This window comes from Fragaria vesca, linkage group LG6 (assembly GCF_000184155.1).
Source record: "Fragaria vesca subsp. vesca linkage group LG6, FraVesHawaii_1.0, whole genome shotgun sequence".
In the NCBI taxonomy this organism is placed as follows: Eukaryota; Viridiplantae; Streptophyta; class Magnoliopsida; order Rosales; family Rosaceae; genus Fragaria; species Fragaria vesca.
Genome location: NC_020496.1, coordinates 2521700 through 2546386, shown reverse-complemented (window position 1 = coordinate 2546386; position 24687 = coordinate 2521700). Strand labels below are relative to the sequence as shown.

The following is a 24687-nucleotide window of genomic DNA, read 5'->3' as shown; positions in this document are numbered from 1 at the left end:
TAAGGAAATCTGATAACACAAAAGCACTTATTCTTGGCCTTCCCAAAACACAAACTCTTATTCTTAACCTTGACTTTCAAAGCACAAGGAGGACCCTCAGTAGCATTCTATGTGACCGATTTCAATACAATAAAATCCCTCGTAACAAAATTTACATGATACAGTTCCATCTAATAGGCTTGAGAACTAATTCTCAATATAACTTTCCTAAGTCGACGTAATTTACAAAAAGAAGAACTGGAAATAATTTACTTACAAACTTCCTGCAGACAAAATGGCTATATCCATATTTACAGCTTCTCAAAATATGGGATGCTGCTGGAAAAATGTCAGAAACGCTGATTATGCCTACATGTGTACAGAATAACAATATCATAGGGTACCTCTGGTCGTGGAACACTGGAAGCAACATTCTCCAGGTGCTTATCTTGTTTGGACATTGATCTTAGCTTTCTACAGTCTTTCATGTTAAGATTAGGTAGGCTCACGAGGTCGAGTTGTCCAAAGGGAGCTCAAAGCTCGGAGGCGTTGGAAGTACTCTCCCAAAGCAAGAAGGCCTCGAGCTGCCTGGCGGATTGTAAGGATGCGTGACATCTGCTGTAAGGTCTCCTTCCGAAGATGATCAGCCTGTTTGGAGAAAAATATCGTTAGATAATCCAAGCCTAAACAAACAAGTCATGCCTCCCTAATGCTTCCACTTAGAGAAGGCAAGAGGTATTCTTTCCTTAGAATAGAATTTAAATGGCTGGTCCATTTTACAAGGCCAGAAAAGTACTCTTATTCAGCACACATTCAAAAAATGCAATTTACAAGCAAGCATTAACATTTTCATATATTGATGGAGAGAAGGATATAGAAGATTATGATTATTAAGGTTATAATGATTATTATGATTATTAGATATTAAATACAAAGACGATAGCATATGGAACAAAACCATTCAATAGGTCTATGGATGTATGCAGTACATTACCTGGTTCACAAAGTCCACCAGAGCTTCCAACTTCTCCATTGCGATGGCCATCTGTGGGACATAAATACCTTCACCCGGATGATCAGCTGCCACAGCCGAAGCTAAAGTGAGCTGTAGTTTATCCATACCTTGTGAAAGAGCATCTTCTGCTTGTTGACATGATTGCTTAAGGCTGCTAACATCCAAAAGTTGTTGATCTGCCAAGGGGCACAGTTGAGGCAGAAGAACCTGTAATCAACATAAACTTATCAACTAGAGTCACCCTATCCTCGAGAATGGAATGACATCTCAAAAAATATGTCAGTGAATTCTTTTCAACTAGATGGGTTTTAAACATATTGGTTAAGCATCACAAAATAGAACAGTAAGTCTTTTCCTAAAGCATTATCTTAGTAATTGATATGCATAGGTTCATCACAACATCAATACAAGAATATAATAAATAAAACCAGATTTGAATTCACTGGATTTCTTTTGGGACGCAAAAGCACCTCATAGTCAGGGCGAAATCCTCAAACCACCAAACCACATATAGGGAGTAAAAAGTACCTTAAGAAGCTCTGAAGGGCGAAATCCTCCAATCCACGAGAAAAACCGCTCAGCTGATGTTTTCCACATCCCAGACATTACATAGAAAACATCTGCTTTTGCAGCTTTTGATTTCATGCTGAAAAGTTCAAAATAGTGACTCATGCCACCATCTACAAGAAAACGAAGCTCTATGTCACTTATCTGAGCCTGCAACGCAGTCCTCAGTTCAGAAATCTGCCTATTTTGTTCATCCACCCAGTGTCCATACTCCATTTCAAATGCAGCAACACCTGTGGATGCCAGAGTTTTGAACTTGAGAATACAACAACATGAACGACAAAGATAATGATACAGATCGTACAATATATAAGAAATTGTAATAACGAGGAAAACTATTTCATAAGATTATAAGCAACACACAATAAACTATGATTTATGGTCTACTGAACTAAAGTCAAGTACTCAGGTTATACGTTCTGTGAAAGCATAAATATTAAGTTTTCTATGAGGAGTCATGCGACCAAAAAAAGACACCACCATTTCAAAAGATGGAGTTAGAGTTTCAACTTCACTTTGGGGGACACTAATGCAATGATTGAAATTTTAGCAAGAAAAAATTGCAAAGCAAAGGCTTTATATATCATTTGGCACAGAGACTTGATGGTGAACTTTGACAATGGATGATTTTTCCATTCTCATTGAGATATGACAAACTCAAAACCAGAACGAAAGGGGAAAAAAAAAACAGACTTTGCAGTTTATCGCATACATTCTGAAATCCATAAACTATTAACTACCTATAGTTTCATATCCAATACTAATTATATGGCAGAAAGCAACTTAACAAACAAACCTGAGTTCATGCTGCCAGAATATCCCAGAGGATTAGCATCCAGTCCACTTCCAATATAAAGACCCTACAAAAAATCATCCATTGCTTCTTTTATTTACTAGCAAGCTAGACCTATTGATCTTTAGGAACTTGCAATAAATTGCAATAAGACAAAAACAAAGCAAGCTAAATTTCCCCTGACCTGTTGTCTTGCTCTGTCAAGCTCTTGCTCTAATTGAACAAGCTTTAAACGACTTGTTTCTAACTGCTGAACATAGGCCTATAAATTAAAAGTCATCAAATTAGTTCAATTCACTTGTTGCACGTATAATATCTTTTAAAACGCATACCACTTCCCTCACCTTCTTTCTCATCCGGCTTTTACGAGCAGCCTCCCGGTTTTGGGCAAGACGCCTTTGCACCTAAATTGTTTAACAAATAAGATATTACTATTCATAAGCTGCTGAGTGGTCAGACAGTTCAGAAATGATGTTTTCCATATAGGAGTCATTACAAGTAAAATTCTTCCCACTCCCTATATTATGACACTCATTAACACTGACTTGTTATACTTAACTACATCTAGCAAGCAAGCACCATACTATGATTAAGGTCATTAACCCTATCATGCTGACACACGTTGAATTAAGATGTTAGGATGGTTGGGTGCATGGGAAGGTTATTACCTGTGATATGCTTCAATGGAAAAGGCCAACTCCTGCCTTCCTCCCCACTGGTGCGTCATTTGTAAAATGCAGGGAGGGAGGGTAGATTATGTTTATGTGCAGTGTGAAGGTACTTTTCGTTTGTTAAGAGGTTGTATATGGAGGCTGGTTTGAATTGGGAGATCCAAGCAGGGAGTCTATATCTATGAAGTGCAACAATTTGGCTTCAGCAAACTCTTGCAGATTGCAGTGTGTTGGCTTCAACAGAAATTAGTAGGACATAGATGGTATAGATTGTTTGTGTTTGAAGAATATAGAGGTGCATAGATGGTATAGATTTCTTGCGTTTGTGAACCAGTTGTCCATTGTTATTGTATAATTTATTGAGGTCATTACAGTTTGTCTCGTAAAAAATTGAGGAGGAGAAATATAACTTTTATAAGAAATGTAACAGCCTATAAGTTTGCAGACAGTTGAAAGCAACAGAAAAATCTAGTTTGGCGACCTAGATATATAGGTCAATATAAAGAACCTGATCTTTAGTTAAATAAAGAAAGGAGATGTGGAAGTGAGGCAAAGCACAATCTCTTTTACCTTGTCTGTAGGTTTGGTTGCTTCTTGGTCATACTTGCTTGAAGGTCCCAGGAGTCCTTGAGAGGTATCTTCTGACTAGAAAAATAATATCACAACAGCTTAAGAAACTGACAATTGTGGCTTCCTCACGAAACAAAAACCAAAAGCACTAATTTTAAAACCTTTACCTGATTATCTAGCTTTGTGTCTGCATCCATGATCAGGGATGCTGAGGCATTCAAACTACCATTATCCATAAAGCTTTCTCCCCACATGCTCATCTGGTGTATTGGCTCATAGGCACTCATCCTTCTTGAGGTGACAAACTGGGTGGAATGAGAATTCATGGTTTTATGACTGACAATAGAAAAACTCAAATCAGTTTAATGCCATAAAGCATACGATATAGAGCAGATAGCATTTTGGTGGTTAATTCTATAATCTCAATCAACATGCCAAAACCAACACCAATTATAATAACGCCAGACAGCAACAAACTAACATACTTAGAAGCTGCCATATTAAGAACATAATAAAACAATTAGAGTTAAAATCATTATATATGAGCCCTAGTTCAAAAAAGAAGAACAAGAAGACCGGCATTTGTATTAAGATCCATATCAACTTGTTTTAAATAACAATGAAGAGATAGAAAGGCAAATAAGAAACATGGCAACAGATGTTTAATTGCTAACCTACAATTTAAAAGTACATAAATGTATCATAAAGCACAAGAATAACTTGAACCTGTTGAAATATTCTGTTTTTCTGCCATAGTTAAAGCAAATCAGCATAAGCTTCTAAAATATACTGTATAAAAGGTATCAAAACTTCACATTGTACAACTTTAGTGCTAAAGTCAACTGGTACCATGTGCTTACAGTAGTCCAAAACAGAACCAAGTATGCCATACAACAAGACTCAAGACACCAATCTCAGTATCTAAATTTACATGTCCATGCATGTAAACACGGTGAAATAAGTTAAAAGAGATTGAAAACAAGGGGATGAAGGAACACTATGAGAAACTGAATCAACTGACAAGTTCATTATTTTCTAAAATTCCAACTTTTAAAACAAGAGGAGCCAAGTTATATCCTCAAAGCTCAAGATATGCAAGGGGAGGAGGCAGTACTAATTCGACAACACCAAAGTTATACACTTCTACTCGATTTCTCTATTAACAGCAAGAAAACCTACCGTCTTGATTGTCTTTGGATGACAATCTCTATAAATCGAGAAGGAGAAGCTGAGAATGTTGAACTCAAAAACAACGAAAGGTTCAACAACACAGAGAAGTGGGGAGACAAATTTTCAGAAATCATAGCTTCCAATCGACCTATCTTCTATTGCTAAAACAAGAAAGGATTGAATTGCTAAGTTTAACCATTCCACCTTCCTTCCACTTCCGAAGACGACGACGATTAGAAATCAAATACAATCAAAGTCCAACACAAGATCAAACAATCCAGATACTCAGAAAGACACTTATTCTCATCTCATCAGTACACAAAACAAAACAAAACAAAAATACTAAAAACTAAAGAAGTGTCTTTTCATGGGAAAGGGAAGTTGCTAAAATTGGAAACTCAATCCTTTCCTTTTTCTTTTTTCTCTTCTTTTTCATCTCAGCATCAAATCAATGAGGACCCGAAAAACGATAATACCCAGAACCATCATAACAGAGGAAAGCTTGATATGTACGCAAGAACAGAAAGCCAAACCACCAAGCTCAAGTGAAAAAACAAAACCCCAAGAAAAAAACAAAACCCAAAACTGCAACTTACTTACAGATGCTGAAAGTTCAAAGACAAAAGACAAAACAGAAAAGCAGAAACCAAAGATTGAACCTTTGAAAGCTCAGTTGGAGCAAGACTGGTTATTTTTCCCGCTCTAAATTCAAGAAAGGGGAGCTGGAGGTGGCCTTGTGCAAGTTATGAGTGGAATAAGAAGAAGAAGAAGATGAAGAAGAAGACGAGCTAGGTATGTCTCCTGTACCAAGTCCCATCATCTTGCAGAAGTATCAAGTGGGAAGACGACACCTTAATAGACTTCTTCTCCCACTTTATTTAATCACCCAAATTCTAATCTCCCGCATTAACATATTAATAAAATTCCCTATTTCAATTATTGACTAATTTTCAATTTGATATTTTCGATTTATGCAATTATTTTTCAGAAATAATCCAATTTGTTTTGTAATTTTGTGCTGAGTGTGAGAGGGAGTGTTGTACGGTTAGAGAGAGAGTCAAAGGATTACCACATAAGCTACTAAGCCCAAGACAGAGCGTCGTAATCCACATCCTTTGTCTCTCCCTTCCCCCACTGTGACATCCCACCGACCGCTAATGTGCGCACCAGGTGGATCGCTCTTCTCTTAACCTGCACTCGCACTCGTACTCGCACCTGTCCATTCGTTTCTTGTTAAACAAGGACAAGCGTAATGTTTTTTGCACTATCTATCATTAAGACATTAACTGTGAGGTAACTTTGTATAAGACACTATGGTGGATCAGTAACAAGATCACCTATCTGTTTTCTCATGCATAGATTGACGTGGAACAAATGAGCAAAATAAACTTGGAATTTTAAGACTTTATTGTATAAAGGAACCTTGTATAAATAGTTAAATACTAACAACTATTAGTACATCGGAATTTGTTGTTCATGAAAAGCAGTTCGGTTTTTCTTTCTTCACTTTTTATTGTTGGACTTTTCAATCTATGAACTTTTTTTTTTTATCCGAAACATGATCTATGAATATTTTATCGGATGATAAACTCTAAGAATCGGAATGAGCAAAAAAAATTAAAAGTTTATTCTTGAAATAATTACGACTCTCAATACATCGGACTCGTTGCTAGAGGAAGAAAACTTATAAGTATTAATTTCGTTACTTTTCTAACGTTGGATCCTTCAACCTCAGACATTTCATTTAGCGTAAGGTTCCAGCACAAAACCCTCACCGGAGATCAGGGATTCAGCGGGACACCGGCCGGAAGCGGGAAGCGGAAGGGGAAGTGGTGTGGACGTGCAGGAGGGACGTATGGTAGGGATGGGGCAGTAGATAATGGAGTGGCGGTTTGGAAAGAGTGAGAGCGTTTGGTGAACACGCTTTGAGTTTGTTTGGGGTTTTGGGGCGTGGGGTCGTGTTTTCTATGTTTTTTGTCTAATTCTCTAACTGTGATTGGCTTTTGGTTTTGACTTTTTAGCGGGAACAGTAACGGCTACATGATCACCTTCCTATTTTGGACTAGTTCAATTTGGTGCAATATGCACTATTGCAGATTAGGGAATTATACCTCAAATTGGGGCCAAACACCATCTAGGAGGAGCTCCAGTTTGCGTCATTACAATAGTCTTTAGAGAAAGTCTTATGTGCACGGCATGTAAATACACAACACAAAGCGAATAATTAAGATCTATGACTTTATTGGATTCCCAATTTATAAATGGTTAAAATTTCAGTGTATTTGCACATCATGAGCATGATTATTGCTCTTTCTCTCAACTATAATAGCACGAATGTCGCCGAGGGAACCAAAAGGTAAAATGACTTCAACAGCTTCCTCCCTCATTTGCTTATAGTAAATAACTAATCGATGTTACGATCACACTAACCCTTAGGCCTTGTTTGGTTCACGGATCATTGGAAAAGTTGGGAAGATAAAGTTGTTCATTTCCTTTGTTTGGCACATCTAAAGAAAAAAAAGACTTTACTGCAATATATGAAAATATATAGGAAATTGGATCCTCCCACATACCATGGGATTCAATCTCTCTCAATATTAATTGCATATTTTAAATATTATTTTAATGAATGTTATTATCAAATTATCCACAAAATATTTGAATCATAATTGAATATTTTATATTTTAATACTAAAGATATAATTAGTAAATTAATACTACTTGTTTTCCTATCTTTTATAAACCAAACATTAGAAAGGAAAGTAAAATACATTTTCTAATTACTTTCCCGACGTTCCTAAACACTTGGTATGAAAACTAGTGAGAAATTTTCTTTTCCATGTACATAGGAAAAATCAAGGAACCAATTTCTTTTTCATCAACCAAACAAGGCCTTAGGTTTCCTAGACAAAATGAAATTGATGACTTATTGAGCAGCAAGATTAAGCACGCAAACTCGCCAGATTAAGCACGCAAACCCTAATCCGACAAATAATTAAGTAAGTTGGATCACATAGAGCTTGCCGTACCAGATGAATAAGAAGCCAACAATAACAAACACAAAAGGCTATGAAAGGTTGGCGATGCGCTACCTAACTAAAGAAACCTAAAATATGCATGCAATTGGCCCTTCAAATGATCCTACGGCCGGGGACAAGAGTCGTCTCATGCAACATGTTCAAGTCGATACTATAATATAGCTTGTAGATACAGATCTGTCAAGCTGTAAAACTCTTGTCCAGGTTCTGTTTCAGCTTTAATCTAGATTTTTGTAGAACAAATCTTGAAAGCATGCCCTTCTTTTGAGTCTTGTAATTGAAATAATTGGTGTATTTGCGATCGTAAACTATATATTTGGATACATAATACTCTATTTATAAATATCCAGTATTTCGTGATCGATAAAATATCCATCCAATTTTGAGCAATCAAACAAAAGTGTCCCGAAAATGACATGCATGTTCTATCAGAAGTCTCAGGTCGATAATTTTCTTCCATCTTTATTCTCCAGGGGAAAGAAAAGTTGTAATGCTTTTAAGAGAAAAGGTAGTTCGCAACAACACGATAGGGCGTTGGATTAGATCGGTAATTAGGATAAGAAGTGTAAGCTTCTTTTTCTTTGGGACCATTTATATATATAAACAGTACAAGTTGCCACACTGTGTAGCTAGCACACTTTAGAATAAACAAAACCTGTTTCTAGGTCCTTGCTTTGGAATAGAAATCTCATCACACTCACTTTTGTGATATCCATATCTGTGAACACCAACGAGCATGTAGGGGGCACGTGCATTCTTCCTCCAGTGCAATACATATACGCTCCCACAATATCTTAAGAAGCCATGACAGTCCCAACCGTGTTGATTTATGGTTTAGGGTTTAGCTTTTGAGCTCAAGTTGAGCGTACGTTATTTTTTGAATTGTCTAAAAAATTTCAAATTGATAACAAAATTGAATTGTCGAAACTCAGAGACTCAAAGTATTGTAGGAATTAGCTCATGATCGAGCTATCTCTTTTTTGGTAAGAGCTCATGAGCCATCTTAATCGTTACTTATCCTATTGAACCGTACTTGAATTGAAAATTAACTGCATTGTAAAGGAAAAACTAATAATTCGACAAGTGATAATTTTTTTATCAGTTAAACAACTCAAATGCATGAACGAATTTTTTGTGAGTCGAACTCATCACGATCTTCTACTTATAAAAGAAAGACTATGCCGCTGACCCAATGATACTAGGCACTAAGCGATTGTTATTGAAAAGAAAATTTCTACAAAGCTAATGATAATTAAGTTTTACGGTAGTTAATTTGGGATGAACAAGGGCCCTGGCAAACTAAGCTATGGTGCTTCTTAAGCTCACAACAACCATAATTGTGTCTATTAGTAAATTAACTCGTTCGAGAATATATAAAACATGGGTGATAGAGAGAAGGATCTAGAGAGAATTGTGGAATTCAGATTAAGGCTAGGGGAAAATAAAAAACAGTGTGGGAAAAGCATATCTTCGTTTACAGATCGATGGAAGAAAAGAGAATGAGTCCAGAGAAAACAAATACATATATTACTGATCACCGTGTTTGGTTGCTGATAAACAATTCTTGTCTTCTGATGCAATATTTAAACCCCAACTTCCATTGATCAAGAAGTCCAGTTGGCATCACAAATCGTCTAGCTAACCAATTAATCATACAATAACAAAGAATTCGAAGTTGTGGATTATCTAGTTAGATTAAAATTAATCTCAAGATAGGATAAGCTGAGCAGAGATGAATAATTGAATAAAATTAGGTCGTTGGTGGTAATGGTGTGTATAAAGTTTGGAATGATGGTGGTGGGTGTCCTATGCATGAATGGTTGGCTTGGCTGGATTCCTTAGTGATTTTCCTTTTCATGTTCTCTAGCTAGCTCTGTGTATGTGTTTGAATAATCTAAAGCATCGTCACGCAAACATTTCCTTTTTTCCCTATTTGTGGTCTTATATATTCTCAAGTGCAATCTAAAGTGGCTTGCCACTAACAACGGCTTAGTGTTGGCGTCACCACTCGATCTCTTCAGATTCAGGGCAAACAATCATGACAATAATTCAGATTCTCAATCTAGCTATATATCCTCCAAATATATACAATATTCATGACTTTGGGTTTAGCTTGGCTGCGCCTTTGCAGAAGTCTAGAGATTATACGATTCGGGTTATGCCATTTCTAGGGTCTTATTAGTTGTTTCCGAAAGATTCTACGTACGTACTATGATCATCGATCGTCCTTGGCTAGTTCTTTTTGGCTCACGTACGTATATAATATGTTTCCTCTTCACTATTGTGATTCTGCTGCCGTACGAAGCACGTTTGAATTGAATCTTCTTATTTTTAGAGTGTGTACTTCAGAACAAGTAATTAACAGAAAAGAGTGCGCATGCATGCAGGTGATGGATACTGATGAAGGACTACAGTACGTACGTACGTACTGAAGAGAAAATTGCAGAAATCATCCAGACGAGAGTCTTCTTTGTTTTGTTCGGCTACATGGATATATATATATATACCTAGAAATCTAGAACGATCGAGTAGATTGAACCTCAAAACCTACGTTCTAATTAAATAGTACGATCAATGTCCTTGAATCCTTAATCAACTCCTACCTAGCCTAAGCAACCAGGAAAAACTGTACGGTCCGGTCCGGCGCCCCTCTTGATCATGAAGGCGATACTCGTTCATCGATCATCACCGAACAATATGCCATCTGCAAATTAAGTTCTTTTCTCTATCAAGATGCTGTGCTCATCAGTTCCAGTTAACGTTGTAAACAGGGCTCCAAGATTAACAAACTAGGCCGAGGTAAGTGTGATCAAATAGCGCTTACTACTAATTAATGTTGATGGCTAATTAGATGACCATCTTAATTAGGATTATCTGAATGGGCTAAAGCCTGTATCCCACTTAGAAGCTGGAATACATGCAGTGTCATATATAATTTGGCGACTGGAGCTCGAAGTTGAGAAATGATCAGAAGGCCTTAGCCCAATTTTTTGGTTTCTTGGAGGAAAAGTTGAGCATAGATTAGTCACAAAGATCGATCGAGAATAGATAAGGGGCACAAGATGGGGCCTTTTGTGTTGACACCAAAAGAGAATTATACGACGTTTTGAGTTTCTGCTCTCTTTGATGTTGCTCCCTCCCTCCTTTTTGTGTGGTGGCATGGTAGATTAGGACATGTCTTATCATTTGTATGATATCTTTTACCTAATTCTCAACTTATTTCTTTCGATCAAATAAGTTCGTTCATACTGAAGTTTTAAAAGCTGTATGAACAATAGAATCAGGAAGCTACTGGCTAGTAACCCCTTACAACAAACATCAAATCAAATGGTCTGAACAAGACATCCTAATGGAGCTACTAATTAGTGCGACTCCTAAACCAACAAAGTGCGGACATCGTCTACCTAATTCTCAACTGAAAACTAAAGTTGCAATACCCAGTAAAACAGTCCGACTAAAAATAGAATAGAGAAACATCGATTTGTCCTCTTTTTGGTCACTGCATCGTATAGAATTGAATTTCGATCATATGGCTTTTTCCAATTAGAATGTATATTCTTGGCAACATGCAACTTGGAAACTTGTGGTTAGCTCATCTAACTCACTCTACTTGGTTGCAAAACGTTTTCAAATATAGCTAGGTTTCATAATATTTTCTTTCTGTAAGCCAATAATATATTTTGAATTCTAGATTTCTTGAAGAATTTGGAATGGTCGACTCTATAACAATAACTATCTCTTTTCTGGAAAAATGTTGTGTTGTATATTGATCACACCTTGTCATTAGAACAAAGGTAGTCTTACACACATCAATCTGAAACCTAGGACTTTGGGAGAAGCAGCGGCGGTGAATTTTGGTGCTTGCTCCGACCAAGCAGCAAAGTACTCCGGCGTCGAGTCGACTTGATAGGGGGAGCAAGGCTTTAGCGCTCTCGTCTTGTCTGGGATCGTGGCATGGGTGCTGGTGTTTCCTAATCATCTCTTTGAGGACATACGCGGTGGTGGCGAGAGACTAGCTAGAATCTTTGCTCGGCAACGCCAGTTGCTCTTTGCACCTATTTGTTGTCCAGGTGTGATCTTTTAGCCATTTAGTGAGTGGCTAAATTATTAGAGATGAAAAATCTCACATGAGGAGAAAAAAAGTAACATAAAAATTATTACACCTAACTGCACATAGCTGTTTTGTAATTAAAACTAAATGATAACATGTGATTTAGTTGGAACAATATCGATAAAATGGTTCGACACGCGCTTGCGGTCATTTAATGTAAGTGTTGGGTTGGTACCGCGGTGGTCAGGTGCTGAGGTGGTTCCCTCCCTTCTTGTAGGTGACTTCGAATTCTTCATTCTCAACGACATCTTCATGAGGAGTGATTGTGTAGTAGTGTGGTGCTAAACTGCAAACGATATTGATCGTGTAGCCATGTACCTCTTCGGCGTATGGGTTGGTGATGGGTCCGGCCTTGGAGGTCGTATAGATATGGTGGTCCAGTATGGGTGCAAGGACTAAGACTGCTGTATGTATTTTCCAAATGATGACTCGGTGGTGATCGAGTAGCCTTGCGAAAAATTACGTCTCTTCCTCTCTTTCTGCCTCACCATGCAAAAGACTCTAAAAATGGTACTATATATAGTGTGTGTTAAGAATAAGGACTCTAGATGATTCGATGATATCTCGTATTTAATAGAGATTAGCTATCAATTCAATTGTGATTTCTTTCCTAGAATAGTTTCTACAAATTAGGATCATCATTGTAGCTTCTGTATATATTGGCACAACCATTGATTGAATGAATACACACAATATTCATCTGTTCCTTTATGGTATCAAAGCAGTGAATAACTAAATACTGGATTTGAAACTAAAACATCAAAATGAATTTGAAGGTAAATAGTATTTCATGCGTTTCAATGAGGCAAAATGAGTGGATTTTATGTGCTACATCATTACACAACAATAATTTAATTTTCATAATGTGTAATCTAATGATTCATGTCGCTTCTCTCCACATCTTCCATCTTTGTCTAGTATACACTACAAACTTCTCTTAGACAAATTTGACAATAACACTTCTAATTAGATGATTTAGAAGTATCAAAATAAACTATTAAGAGACTTCATACAGTTCATATAAACTTAAAAGAGAATTTAAATTTCTGCTCATTGTTTCACAATCCTCAACTTATTCTTTTATTTTATAGTAACTTGAATTTTGTCTTTAGTAATATGTGTTTTGTTTTTATCTTTTGAAAACCCCATAACTATTGCATCCATCTATATCGATCTGTTGAGAACTAGGAGAAACACTCCTTTTGATTAGTTTGTTTGGTTTGCTTTCTTCTCTCTCTCGTGCTTGTTAAATCGTCAAAGTAGCCATCAATCCATTTTGATGACTAAAAGCTTCATCTTCTTATATTTGTATGGTCATGGCTTCATATGTAAGTTGTTCGAAATTGTGGCTTCTAGTATGTGCTTAAATTTCAGGAAATATCTAACTTTGAATCTTCCCAAATCAAGGTGAAATTAACGACTGTTGATGCAAGCAAAATCGGTTTCGAGATAAATATGAAGCTTTAACTTGATTTTGTAATTGCATGTTCTTTTTCTCTTTCAAATTTGTGACATCTTCTCTTATTTCAGGGTGGGATGTGACAATAGCAAAAGAATCAAAACTTGAATCAAAACTTCCCGTAGATCTCTTAAGCCAATCTGGTCTTATATATCTTGATCCACAAAAACGCCACCCACTCAAAAAAGGAACTATGACACTCAAAGAAGAAAGAAAATGATGACATTTTAACTGCCTCATCATTTCATTCCCTTTATCTTCTGCAACAACATTGCCCATAGTATCTTTTCAAAAAAAAAAAAAAAAAAAAAACATTTCCCATAGTAAACGTCCTAGCCAATGCCTAGGCCCCCTAAGGCCCAAAGGTCCCAAACCATGTTCGTAAACCGTGGTCAAGTTTCTTAACCATGGTTCGGCAACTGGACCACAGCTTCTCTTTCGCTTCTGACACGTGGAACATCTTCTGTCCGACACGTACCAAAAGAGGCAATCCTGCAAAATTAGTATTTCTCAAGGACTGAAACATAAATAAAATAACTACAACGACCGCGTTGGATTCGTTCGGATATGCCCAAAGTCTAGTGGTCTTTAAAGTAATTAAAACAAACTTAACAGACAATTAAGTAAATAACTAAAATCTCCCTGAAAACCCAAACTTGTCCTCACCTACTCTTCGGGCAGCTCCACACACCAAAATTCATTACCAACCTCTCCCTGCCCGTCCTGCCCGAAACTCTGACTGGAGAATTACGGGCAGTCGCTTCACCAGTACTCTCTCTCTCTCTCTGCTCTTTCTTCCTCTCTCTCTCTCTCTGATATTTCTATATCTTCTTCTCTCTGTGCTTCTAAAACGATCGGACGGTGCACAATGACCGGAGCCTCCGCCGCTGTTTTCTAGAAGTTTCCGAGATTCAATCCCTCAGATCTCTCCTCCTGGTACGCTTCTAGCCTCTCTGATTCTCAATTCCATGTCTAGTTTCGTAATTTCTCTTTTTTTCTTCTCTTTTTTTTAGCTATTACACCTCTCACTCTTCAGCTTCTGCTCTCGCTCTTAACTTTTCCGGCAACATAAGTACTTTCGCAGCTTAAATATTTCGCATAATTCAGCTATGTTACTGTCGGTTATGTTGTTTCCGATATTTTGAGTTCAAAATTAATTGAGTTTCGGTCTTTCTGTCGGAATTTTGCATGTTCCGGCGAGAAAACTAGAAATAAACTCGTCGCCGGCGAGTTTATGGTGGACGGAAAGTCGTCTTTTGTCGTGTTCAGAGAATAAGCCGTTAGAAAACTATTATTTCCATTCCTTTTTTTTCTTCGTTTTTTTCTTGACTTATATGGCGATAAGATTGAACGGCTGGAAATGATTGGGAAGAGCGAGATCCGACGGCCAGAAGAAGCTGATTGTTTATATGTGTTCTGCTTCCTGCAGGTGTCTGGTTGCCGCGAAATGGAAGCTAACTACGGTTCAGTTGGGGTTAACGGCGCGCCGCTAACACGCGCCGTGGAGGCCTTGGCTGCTTTGCTGCTCTCGGCTCTTCTCCGAACTCTGGTAAGTCAAATTCACGCCGGTGGTCATGATTTTTACTGTTTCACCGTCTCCTATTTATCCGTGACGTAATTCTTTTACTTTTGGTCGGAAAATTTACTAATTTTGGAAAATTCCGGATTTGGAAAGGACAGTGTTAACTCAGGTTTAGGGACCTGGGTTGGGTTCCGGTTTGTTAGGTACTTTGGTAAAAGTGTGGGGTCTAGTTGTTTTGTGTGTTATAAATCTAATTTGTCGTCTTGTGGTGGAATTGGTCAACGTGGAAGAATATTCTCTGATGCTCTTTGAACTATTTACAAGTTACAAACTTGGTACATGGTTTTATGTTCTCATTACTGGTGAGATTTTTGACTTGAGGTCTAAGTCTCAGAGTTGAACTATAGAAAAACCAACCCCCTCGGGCGCTAGGATTAGGGATAGTTTGATTTCTTTTCATGTAACAAAAGATGAACAGGAGAAATTGTGCACACAGGGTGGCCAATCCGTGCACAATCTAGCTCAGAAATGAGTTCAGTAGGGTTAGTGCGAGACTGATCGATGATCAGTTCGGATCTCGCTTTTGAGGTCGGATTTGACCTTGCGTTGTTTATAGAAACGGAATTGTAAAGGGGATGGGGATGGGGATGGGGATGGTACAATGTACTGTTTGGAGATGTTATTCCCATTAATGTTGCACTATCAACATTATTACTATACTTTTTCCAGATATAGAACGTATTCTGCCTGTCTGGTGATTGTGCCAGACAAATCCAAAGTGAACTTGTGTGACTGCTGATGTTTTCCTATAAGTATTTTCTTTTTCTTGTCAGAGCATAGTATCATTCTATGGTTGTGGCATCATATCTTTTCATCAAGATTAACAGCAAAAGCTCGAATTCAACAACAAAAGTGTTTTTACTTAGTAATGCGTGGTGTTACCCCCATTGTTAACTTTGGGTTCACAAATTGTAACAAGTTCTTTTTCTAATTTCTCTTCCATAACTGTAATTTTGATTCCAGGATCCTCTTGCGTTTTTACCCATCAATGGAGCTGGTATTAAAGAAGATCCTCACACTCCATGCCAAGTTAAGCCTGCTGATGCCGAGGGAGATGATGAAGACGAAGACGATGATGGTGGACTTGAAGAAGGCGAAGAGGACTTGTCATCTGAAGAAGGAGAAGAGTATGATAACAAACCCAACAACAATAAGAGTAACTCAAAGAAGGCCCCAGAAGATGAAGCAGGACGTGGGGCTGAAGAAAATGGAGAAGAGGAAGAGGGCGATGAAGAAGATGGTGATGACCAAGAAGATGGCAATGAGGACGACAATGATGAAGATGACGATGATGATGACGACGATGACAATGACGATGGAGGAGAAGAGGATGAGGAAGGAGTCGAGGAGGAGAATGAGGAGGAGGAAGAAGATGAAGATGAGGAAGCACTTCAGCCACCAAAGAAGAGGAAGAAGTAGAGACTTACAGGAACAGTACGTAAAGCCTCTCTCGATTATGACTTGCTTTCTAACTCTTTATCTAGATGAGGGAGGGTTTCTTAGGATGGTCGTTTAAATTGGTACTTGTATTTCCAATTCTACTGTGCTTTAGGGATAAAAGAGACTACATTTGCATTTCACAAGTAGAGAACATGTAACCGTTCCCCAATATGTTCTGTTCAGTCACCTTTGTAATGTTCTGTTGTAGTATTTTTTCCATAACTAAATGACTGTTTAAAAGTTGAGAAATGTTTTACAATAGAAGTGATTATGCAAAAGCTAAATTTCTTTTTACTTTTCACAAGTTAGAGACTCAATTATATGCATAGAAAGAGATTTTTACACATTGGGAAACCCTAAGTTTGGTTTCTGATCACCAAGGTCCAAATGCTTCATAAACTACCAAACCATTTGAAGCATCTCAGGTATTCTAATGCCATTAAAAAAAATTCTAGCCCACCACAATATAAAATCCTGGCTCTGTCATTATCAATGGCTAATAGACATTTTTCTAAAACAGATTGATGTCCTTTGTTTTTTCAGTGATTACGATATGCTTATTGCCATAGAAGATAAGCCTCTAGACAAAAAAGGAAAAGATTCGACACTCAAATCGGTAGTTTTTCATTCCAACACTGAAAATATCTCTTATAGAAGGCAGTCATTGCACAGATGATCACAAATAAGCTAGGTGAAGTGGCAACCGATATGGCTAAGTTTTCAATTGTATCATTTCTCCTAATGTTGGTCCTCTTCCTGGGCACAAGTTTGTTTCAATAATCTTGAATCATATTTTCCTCTACGACTATACTTAGACTTGATACTAATTTATGGTTTGATATTAGAGGAGTAATCTCAACCTTCCCCCAAGTCATTTTCGTACTGTAGCTCGTTTTGTATGGTAATTACCTGTCATTTTGTTAATAATTTTTAACAAAAGAACAATCAGATCAGAGTTTCATCACCTAAACATTACCAAATGGATAGAAGGCTTGTCACCTTGGATACATTAACAATGAGTCTTGATGAACGACTATGTGTTTGATAACGGTTGTGTGACTAAATGGTCTCCAATTCGATTATTGAAATGTCCGAGTTATACTGTTATACCCGATGAGCTACAAAATAGGCAAGGCTGGTCAGGAAAGACTAGCATCCACATTCGTTGCTCGAACCAAATATTTGTATGTTACATAGATTTTGGTCGAAAAAATCATATGGTAATGGCTATATATTTGGGACATATAATGGTTGATTATTCTAGGATATTCTGTATCTTTCTAGATATTATTTATGTGTGTCTTGGTTTTATGCTAATAGGATATGTAGTTTGACTAGATCTATGTATTCATTATCATTACCATATTGGTATTGAGTAATTCCTTATATAAAGGGCTCTTATCAATGAATAAGATGATGATTCTCTTGCCATCTCTCTTGCTATCTCTTTTGTCTCTACACTTTATCCTTTATCACGTTATCATGCACTTTGTTCTAACCCTAGAGCTAATAGCCTACCATTTGTTTTCCAAACCCTAAAAAACAATTCTTTCTCAAACCAAAAGTTCTCGGCCCCGACGTTGTCGCTGCTGCTGACCGCCGCTTCCCAGCCGTCAGCTCCGCCTTTTTTTCTGGTTTCGCCGATCGAGCTTTAGATCAAGCAATCCGAATTTTTTGAAGAAATTTTATGGTATGTTTTAAACCCTAAACTCTTCAAAGTTTAATAAACTTGGGGGATATAAAGTGCTTTCTCCCGTTCTCCATCTCCATTCTATGCTTGGGATTTTGTGCGTGCAGGTACCAAAAATCCTAAAATTTTATTCGCAGGTCAAGGGTGTGTTTGATCACTCTTGCTTCCTTGTTTGGGTTGTGTATGATCAACCCCGACCTTTCTCCGGATTGTGTTTGATCAATCCGAGGCCTTTTCTGAATTGTGTTTGATCAATTCGCGGCTTTTTCGGATTGTGTATGATCAATCCGAAGGACAAACCATTAAAAACATTATTTATGACCTCTATCGAGTCTCATAACAGCTTGGTTTTGTATGCAAGAGCAATGTAACATTCTGCTCCTTTGAGTTTTGACGTACTCGATGCATAAGGCGAATCTTCGCTTGGTATCTGTGGAACCTTTCATTGAAAATGATTAAACCACATGTTTTGACCCCTAGGATAACAAGCCTAGATGCCGAGATTTCACATCTTATGCGCTCAAAGTCTTTGACGCACCCCATCGACAACAGCTTTCAATGGCAATCTGTGCAAAAAGTAATGACCACAAAGTACTGTGGAATACACTCATGGAGCGTTTCTTGAAATGTCCATATAACTCTACTTGTTGAGTTATTAGTCAAGTGAATTGCTTACCATCTCAATTGACTACATATTGTCGATGATCTTTTGTGGCATCATGATCCATAATCTTTAGCAGATTCGATCATCATCAAGTTCTCTAGGTCCTCCAAGTTGGTTTGGAATTACCAACGAGACTTGATTTTGATCATACAAATGCAAACGAGAATTGTATATACGTTAATGCGATAAACGTATTTGGGATTATCCCCTAATGTGGGGACAACAATATGGGTCATGGCAACGGTAGAAAACACCGTGCCGATGTCTAGAAAAGAGGGGGAGGTGCCGCCGGCCCTAATGGCGACACTCCAGGTCTAGACACCAATTATATTTGTCAAAACTACTCACGTCAGCAACGGTAGAAAACACCGTGCCGATGTCTAGAAAAGAGGGGGAGGTGCCGCTGGCCCTAATGGCGACACTTCCGGTCTAGACACCAATTATATTTGTCAAAACTACTCACGTCAGCTCATGACAATGCAACCGTTGTGGATCTTCGGATCACTGGTTCAAGATTGTGAAGTTCCTTCAAATTATGAATGCATACAAAAAGGTACGGAAAATCAATATGAGGACAAGAACGTTATCCTCATGATCGCGAATTTCGAAGATTTGAATCCTGCTCTAGCTACCCCTAACTTTGATGTCATTGGCTAGACATTGATTTTCTTTCCAAGCTATATGTAATAAGGCGTCGTATCGACGTCCTTCGTCTATTTGAGACCTCGATGTACTCACATTAGCAATAATGAATGCCTTGAGAATTTTTTCGAAATTATGAAACTATTCTCCTCTTATGGTTCGTATTAATTTACAAACAAGATGTACATTTTTACATCATTCTTAGAAGCATGACATATTTACAATCTACATGGTTAGATTGTGCCGTTTTGGTCTCTTCCAAGTGAAGATGACGCACGGCCTTGCATCCTCAAGAATCGCTAATGTGTTTCCAGTTAAGTCTTCTACCATATAGCGGATTTTCCATCATCAATTGTTCAATTAGGCTCATCCAAGCTCAGTGTGATGTCTTAGAATTGTCCGAAATTAAGGAGATAGTGGTTTCAAGTGTGCCTCGCACTACCGACCCTCCACGGACATGTCTGGTCATACTGACTTAGAGTTACCGAAAGCTTTTAATTTTGGATCCCCCTACGCTATTAAACAAATTGCCGTCTTGTAAAAGACGTTGAAGACTTATCAAAACCAGAAAATTATCATCGTGATCGAATCCTTTAGGTCCTCTGAGTTAGTTTATGTTCATGTCAGGGAGATTTTGCTAACTAGTCATGAAGTTTACGACCTTAGAACGATCAAAAGGACTTGGTTTTGATCATACACACGTCACTTTTGGCTAAGGCAAAAGCCTACACGCCACTTGCAAGCTTCGTAGCTTCGTACATGCCAATTCTGCGAAAAACAGTAATCTGTCCTTTCTAGACAGTCAACTTCATTTAAGCTTTGTGAACAGCTCCAAATGAACCAGACAGTGAGCTTTATATCATTGGAAAGCTCTACGAGTCTAGTTTTCAGAAATTCTCACGGTTCATCCATATCTATTTTAACGAAGAAGTTATGGCTGTGTTAGTGTGAAAAGGTCATTCTGCGCGGAAATTTTTATGCACTCTCGGGATTGCAGTTTTTCGTAGCTTCTTTCGATCATTCTAAATGGTTTAAGTGGAACTATTTACTCTGTTATCTACTCCATTTTGTAGATTTGTCTTATAGAGACATTGAGTGCCTCGCAAATAGTGGAACTATCCACAACATTCTAAGGAACTGACAACTATCTCTGGATTTTATGCCTTATAAATCTTCAATGACTACAATGATTGAATCATACCGGTCATTCAGGGATGCAGTTTAGCTTGAATCTTGATGCCTCATGGCACCATGATCAACATCACAGATGCTCTCTATGCATTGAGAGGCAACCGAACCATGTTGAGCTTTAAAGACATTCATGCTAATAGTTTTCATTTGAAAACACATTGTGAGAATGAACAAGAATTCTTTTGTGTATACCTTCTCATGAATGCAGACTGAAATACATCGTAGAGAAGTTTATGAGTCAATCTAGTTGACTGTATGTCACTATGATTCGAATATCGAATCACATGTTGTCTCCAAACATGATATTTGGGACACCGACTCATATAGGTTTTGGTTTAACCAAATCGGTCATCCTGGAAGAGACATAATGGTCCAAATCTTGAGAAATTCTCATAGACATCCATTCTTCCGCCCAAAATGAAGATATTCGGGATCTAGCATCACCATGTAGCATGGTGGTGACTTGGGGGACATTGATGTCACCCGAACACGGCTCCAACTTCCCGGAGGCCGTCCGGTCAATTCCTCAAATAATTAAGGTGCACCGGCCTTCCCTCGATGTCTCATTGGCCCCCTGCAATGCTCATTGCTCGTTTTGAAAGCTCATTCTTTAGCTAAATTAGGAGTGAGACCCTCCTACGCTAAAATGACATAAAAGTGAACATTCTATTCTTACATCAAACTATGTAGATATATACAACCAACTTGCGGACACCTTTTTATGCTTTATGGTGTTGGTTGAAGTGTTAACACATTGGTCACATGTATACTATTATCTACTGTTTATGCTACTTATATTTCTACGGGCTCACTACCCATTCTTTAAAGAAGTTTATCGGGGCGTAAGTTGGAGTGTCATGTACCTCATGTTCACACGCAATACGGTCTCACCGAGGCTACGACCAAGCAACTTTAACTTGTCGCTCGAATATTATTGATGTGCACCAAATTTTTCTATTGCGTCTTGGGGCTATGCAATATTTGCATGCAGCTTTACTATTCATCTATGACCCACCATCATTGAATATTGTTGTACTACAGCTCGTGACTGTGTACCAAGATTGACACGAAATTGCAATCCTTGAGCTCGGCAAGATTGAAACGGATCTCCAATCTTTGAGCTCAACTAAATGTTTATTCTAAGTGCCAAATCGCACTGCCACTACGCACAATGATGGGTCATTTGAGATGAATAAGTATTTAGGTTGGATGTGAACCTCCACCTATAATCCGCATATGTAGAAACCTTGTCAGGCGATCTTTTTCACCGCTATATTGCGGATGGTCATTTTGATGAGACAATATTCCCGCCGTTAGGGGGAGATAAGAACACAAGTGTTCAAGTGGAACGACGTGAATTATCGTGGTTTGTCCCCACTAAGTCTCATCTTGATTCCAAATGCTTAAAGTGTTAAAGTGACGAGATCACATGCTGCAAATATGTCTGCAAGGATTGATGTCTTACAAAAGGACATGGCGCGACCAAAAGGTGTTGGTCTTGACGCCATCACCATGGATGGTGATATAGTGGCAAAATTGGTGTCACAAGGCCGTGTGGCTCCCCAAAAGGAGGGAGGCCCTTAGGTTCGATATATTCTCGCACTAGGAAGAAAGGGAGCTTGGCACTAGGAAGAAAGCGAGCTTGGCACTAGGAAGAAAGCGAGCTTGGCACAACCTGATCCATTGATCAGTGATACTCAAATCCGTCTCATGAAGTCTGAATTGTGATTATCGTTGGGGGACGCCTCAATGTCAAATCCAATCCATATAGAGATCTCTACAAGTATTACACTAGTGTACACGAGGACGTGGGATAATGAGTCCACTATCAAACCACCCTTTGTTGATGGATTGATTGGCCTAATGGAAAGATGCGATCTAACATTAACAAAAAGATAGGTCCTTGGGCAGGTGATGCCGACACCGCAAGCTAAACCCTATCAACTATGTCTTTATTAGATAGCGTAGTGAGAACAAGAGTTTAGACTAACCTTATGGCGCAAGGTCTCTCACTAACACGCACTGGGATCGACTACGATGAGATATGCTCTCGTAACTACTTTGTCAGTTTGGTAGTTTCTGAATAACTGAACCTGCAACCTATGAATGTGGTCATAATAACATCTCTATGGGATCAAAGATATACATGAAGGTCTTAAACAGATTTCATTCATCTGAATCAAGTGGCTCCAGACCACAAGAGCACGCGTTTGCTAAATGTATTGAAATGCACATGGACTCTACTTGATTGGGAAGGGATATGGTGAATTATGTCTTTGCGTATTCATTCTGGATTTACATGGACTCTTGATGGATCAAGAGATGCCAATATGTATCAACATCTGAAGAAAAAGATCTTAGGAAGACACGGTCTCGATAAGGCACTCGATGACTGTATTGATGATGATTTTCCATCAATTGGTTTAGACGCTCTATAACTAGTGAGACCTACATATACTCCCATGATTAGTCAAAGTCTTTGCTCTAAAGAGAGATCCGTTGTTTTGTCTAAGAAAGATGACAAATATGTGTTAAGAGATGGAGTTCCCATCTAAGTACAATAAGACGCAATACGAAAGACTTGACATCTCATTCGCTATGAAAAGTTGTAAAGCTAAGTGTATCTATGCGCCCACGCAATGCTAATGTAATGGCAGTAACTCATTTTTCAATATTTAATGGTATGAAATGTTGAGGCTTATTCTATCCCTACATAAGAAAGACACATCAAAAGCGAAATCAGAATCAGCCAAGTTTCGTAGGTCAACTTCCATAGGACCTACAGGAAACGTCACTCACTGGAAAATGGTGAAAATGGTACCATTGGAAAGGTCTATGTGTCTACTCACCAACCATTTGATCATAGCTATCATATTGAGTGAGTTATGGCTGTCTTCGTAAAGTAGGACGAATCTGTCCGAGAATCTGATTTTGCCAAAACAGTCAGTCAACTTCGACTGGACTTTGTGAACAGCTCCTGATGAACCAGAATGTGTGTAATATACGGTTGGAAAGCTAAATGAGTCTAGTTTTCAAAACCGTTTACGGTTCGTTCATATGTATTTCCTACAGGAAGTTACGGCTGTTCTAGTAACTGAAGGTCATGCTGTGCGGAAATCTGATTTCCTGCACGAACTTATGTTTTGAGTTGATAGGAGCACAAAGTGTGACGTTCTTAATATGTTTATACCCTTTATTTACCCTTTGTTAACTCCTATTTAGTTGTTTTAGCTTTATATTTATGTTTAGTGTAGAATAATTGCTTAATTTAGAAATATGTAGTTTTTAGTATTAGAATACATAGTATTTTCGGATTTGAATAATTTGGTGTTGAAATTGTGCTAAGTGTTGGAAACCCTTGTTTACTCAGGATTCCTGTCTTGATCAAGATTCCATCTTTCCTCGAAGCCTAGTCCATGAAGGAGAGGTCCAAACCAAGTCCAATATGGAGAAGAAGATCTAAATTCGGCAGAATTTCAAGAATATCCAAGCCCTTGAAAATCCGGATTAAATCGGGAGAATTCCTGTGCACGTCTGTCAACTTCAACGGACTCTCCAGGACAGCTCACAATGAATCAGAAAAACGTGCCAGATATGGATAGAGAGCTACGGGAGTCTAGTTTCTAAATCAATTGGAATCACCTCAATATCTGTTTTCTAGAGGGAGTTATGACGCAATCATCAGACGGAGGTCATTCTGCCGAAAGGGAGAAAAACTAGGAATCCTAAACCAATTTGGTTTAGGCTTTGTGGCCGACTTCTCTAGGGTTTTTCCTCTATATAAAGCACGACTTCAAGGACAGAAGATGATCATCAACCCGTGCAAATAACACCAAAGCCTTTGCCGAAACTCCATCAACCTCCAAACACCACAATCCGATCCCACCTTCAGCATTCGTCCAAAGCAAGTAGCCTAGGACTCCGCGCACTCGAAGAATAGAACAAGTAGGGATATTTTGAGAGTGTATTTCATCTTCTATTTTCGGATTGCTATGTGTTTGTTCTTGTTTTTGTTTGCTTTAGGTATTTGCTTAAGTATGTTTCGATTCTTGTCTATGAGATAGAAGTACTTTTGAGCCATGTTATGAATTAAAGTTTACAATTT

General features: G+C 38.2%; 2 protein-coding genes across 2 annotated transcripts; one reads left to right on the top strand and one right to left on the bottom strand.

Moving 5' to 3' along the window:
• Window positions 1–29: 29 nt before the first annotated feature.
• Window positions 30–5608, bottom strand: LOC101305275 (transcription factor TGA1-like). The gene is made up of 9 exons (XM_004302163.1): window positions 5425–5608; window positions 3763–3931; window positions 3596–3670; window positions 2699–2758; window positions 2539–2616; window positions 2358–2421; window positions 1523–1794; window positions 974–1201; window positions 30–627 (listed from the first exon to the last, which is right to left on the bottom strand). The coding sequence occupies exons 2-9, from the start codon at window positions 3919–3921 to the stop codon at window positions 475–477; spliced, it is 1089 nt and encodes a 362-aa protein (XP_004302211.1). The 5' UTR covers window positions 3922–3931; window positions 5425–5608; the 3' UTR covers window positions 30–474.
• Window positions 5609–14170: 8562 nt separating this feature from the next.
• On the top strand, window positions 14171–16693 carry LOC101304978. The gene is made up of 3 exons (XM_004302162.1): window positions 14171–14309; window positions 14803–14922; window positions 15919–16693. Exons 2-3 carry the CDS (start codon window positions 14821–14823, stop codon window positions 16372–16374), a joined length of 558 nt encoding a protein of 185 aa, XP_004302210.1. The 5' UTR covers window positions 14171–14309; window positions 14803–14820; the 3' UTR covers window positions 16375–16693.
• The last annotated feature ends 7994 nt before the right edge of the window (window positions 16694–24687 follow it).

Coding starts and splice junctions, on each gene's coding strand:
- LOC101305275 (XM_004302163.1), bottom strand. CDS start 3,921: ATGAATTCTCATTCCACCCAGTTTGTCACCTCAAGAAGGATGAGTGCC. Junction 1,795..2,357: donor TTCTGGCAGCATGAACTCAG/GTTTGTTTGTTA, acceptor TGGCATCCACAG/GTGTTGCTGCATTTGAAATG. Junction 1,202..1,522: donor GCCCTTCAGAGCTTCTTAAG/GTACTTTTTACT, acceptor TGTTGATTACAG/GTTCTTCTGCCTCAACTGTG.
- LOC101304978 (XM_004302162.1), top strand. CDS start 14,821: ATGGAAGCTAACTACGGTTCAGTTGGGGTTAACGGCGCGCCGCTAACA. Junction 14,923..15,918: donor CGGCTCTTCTCCGAACTCTG/GTAAGTCAAATT, acceptor TTTTGATTCCAG/GATCCTCTTGCGTTTTTACC.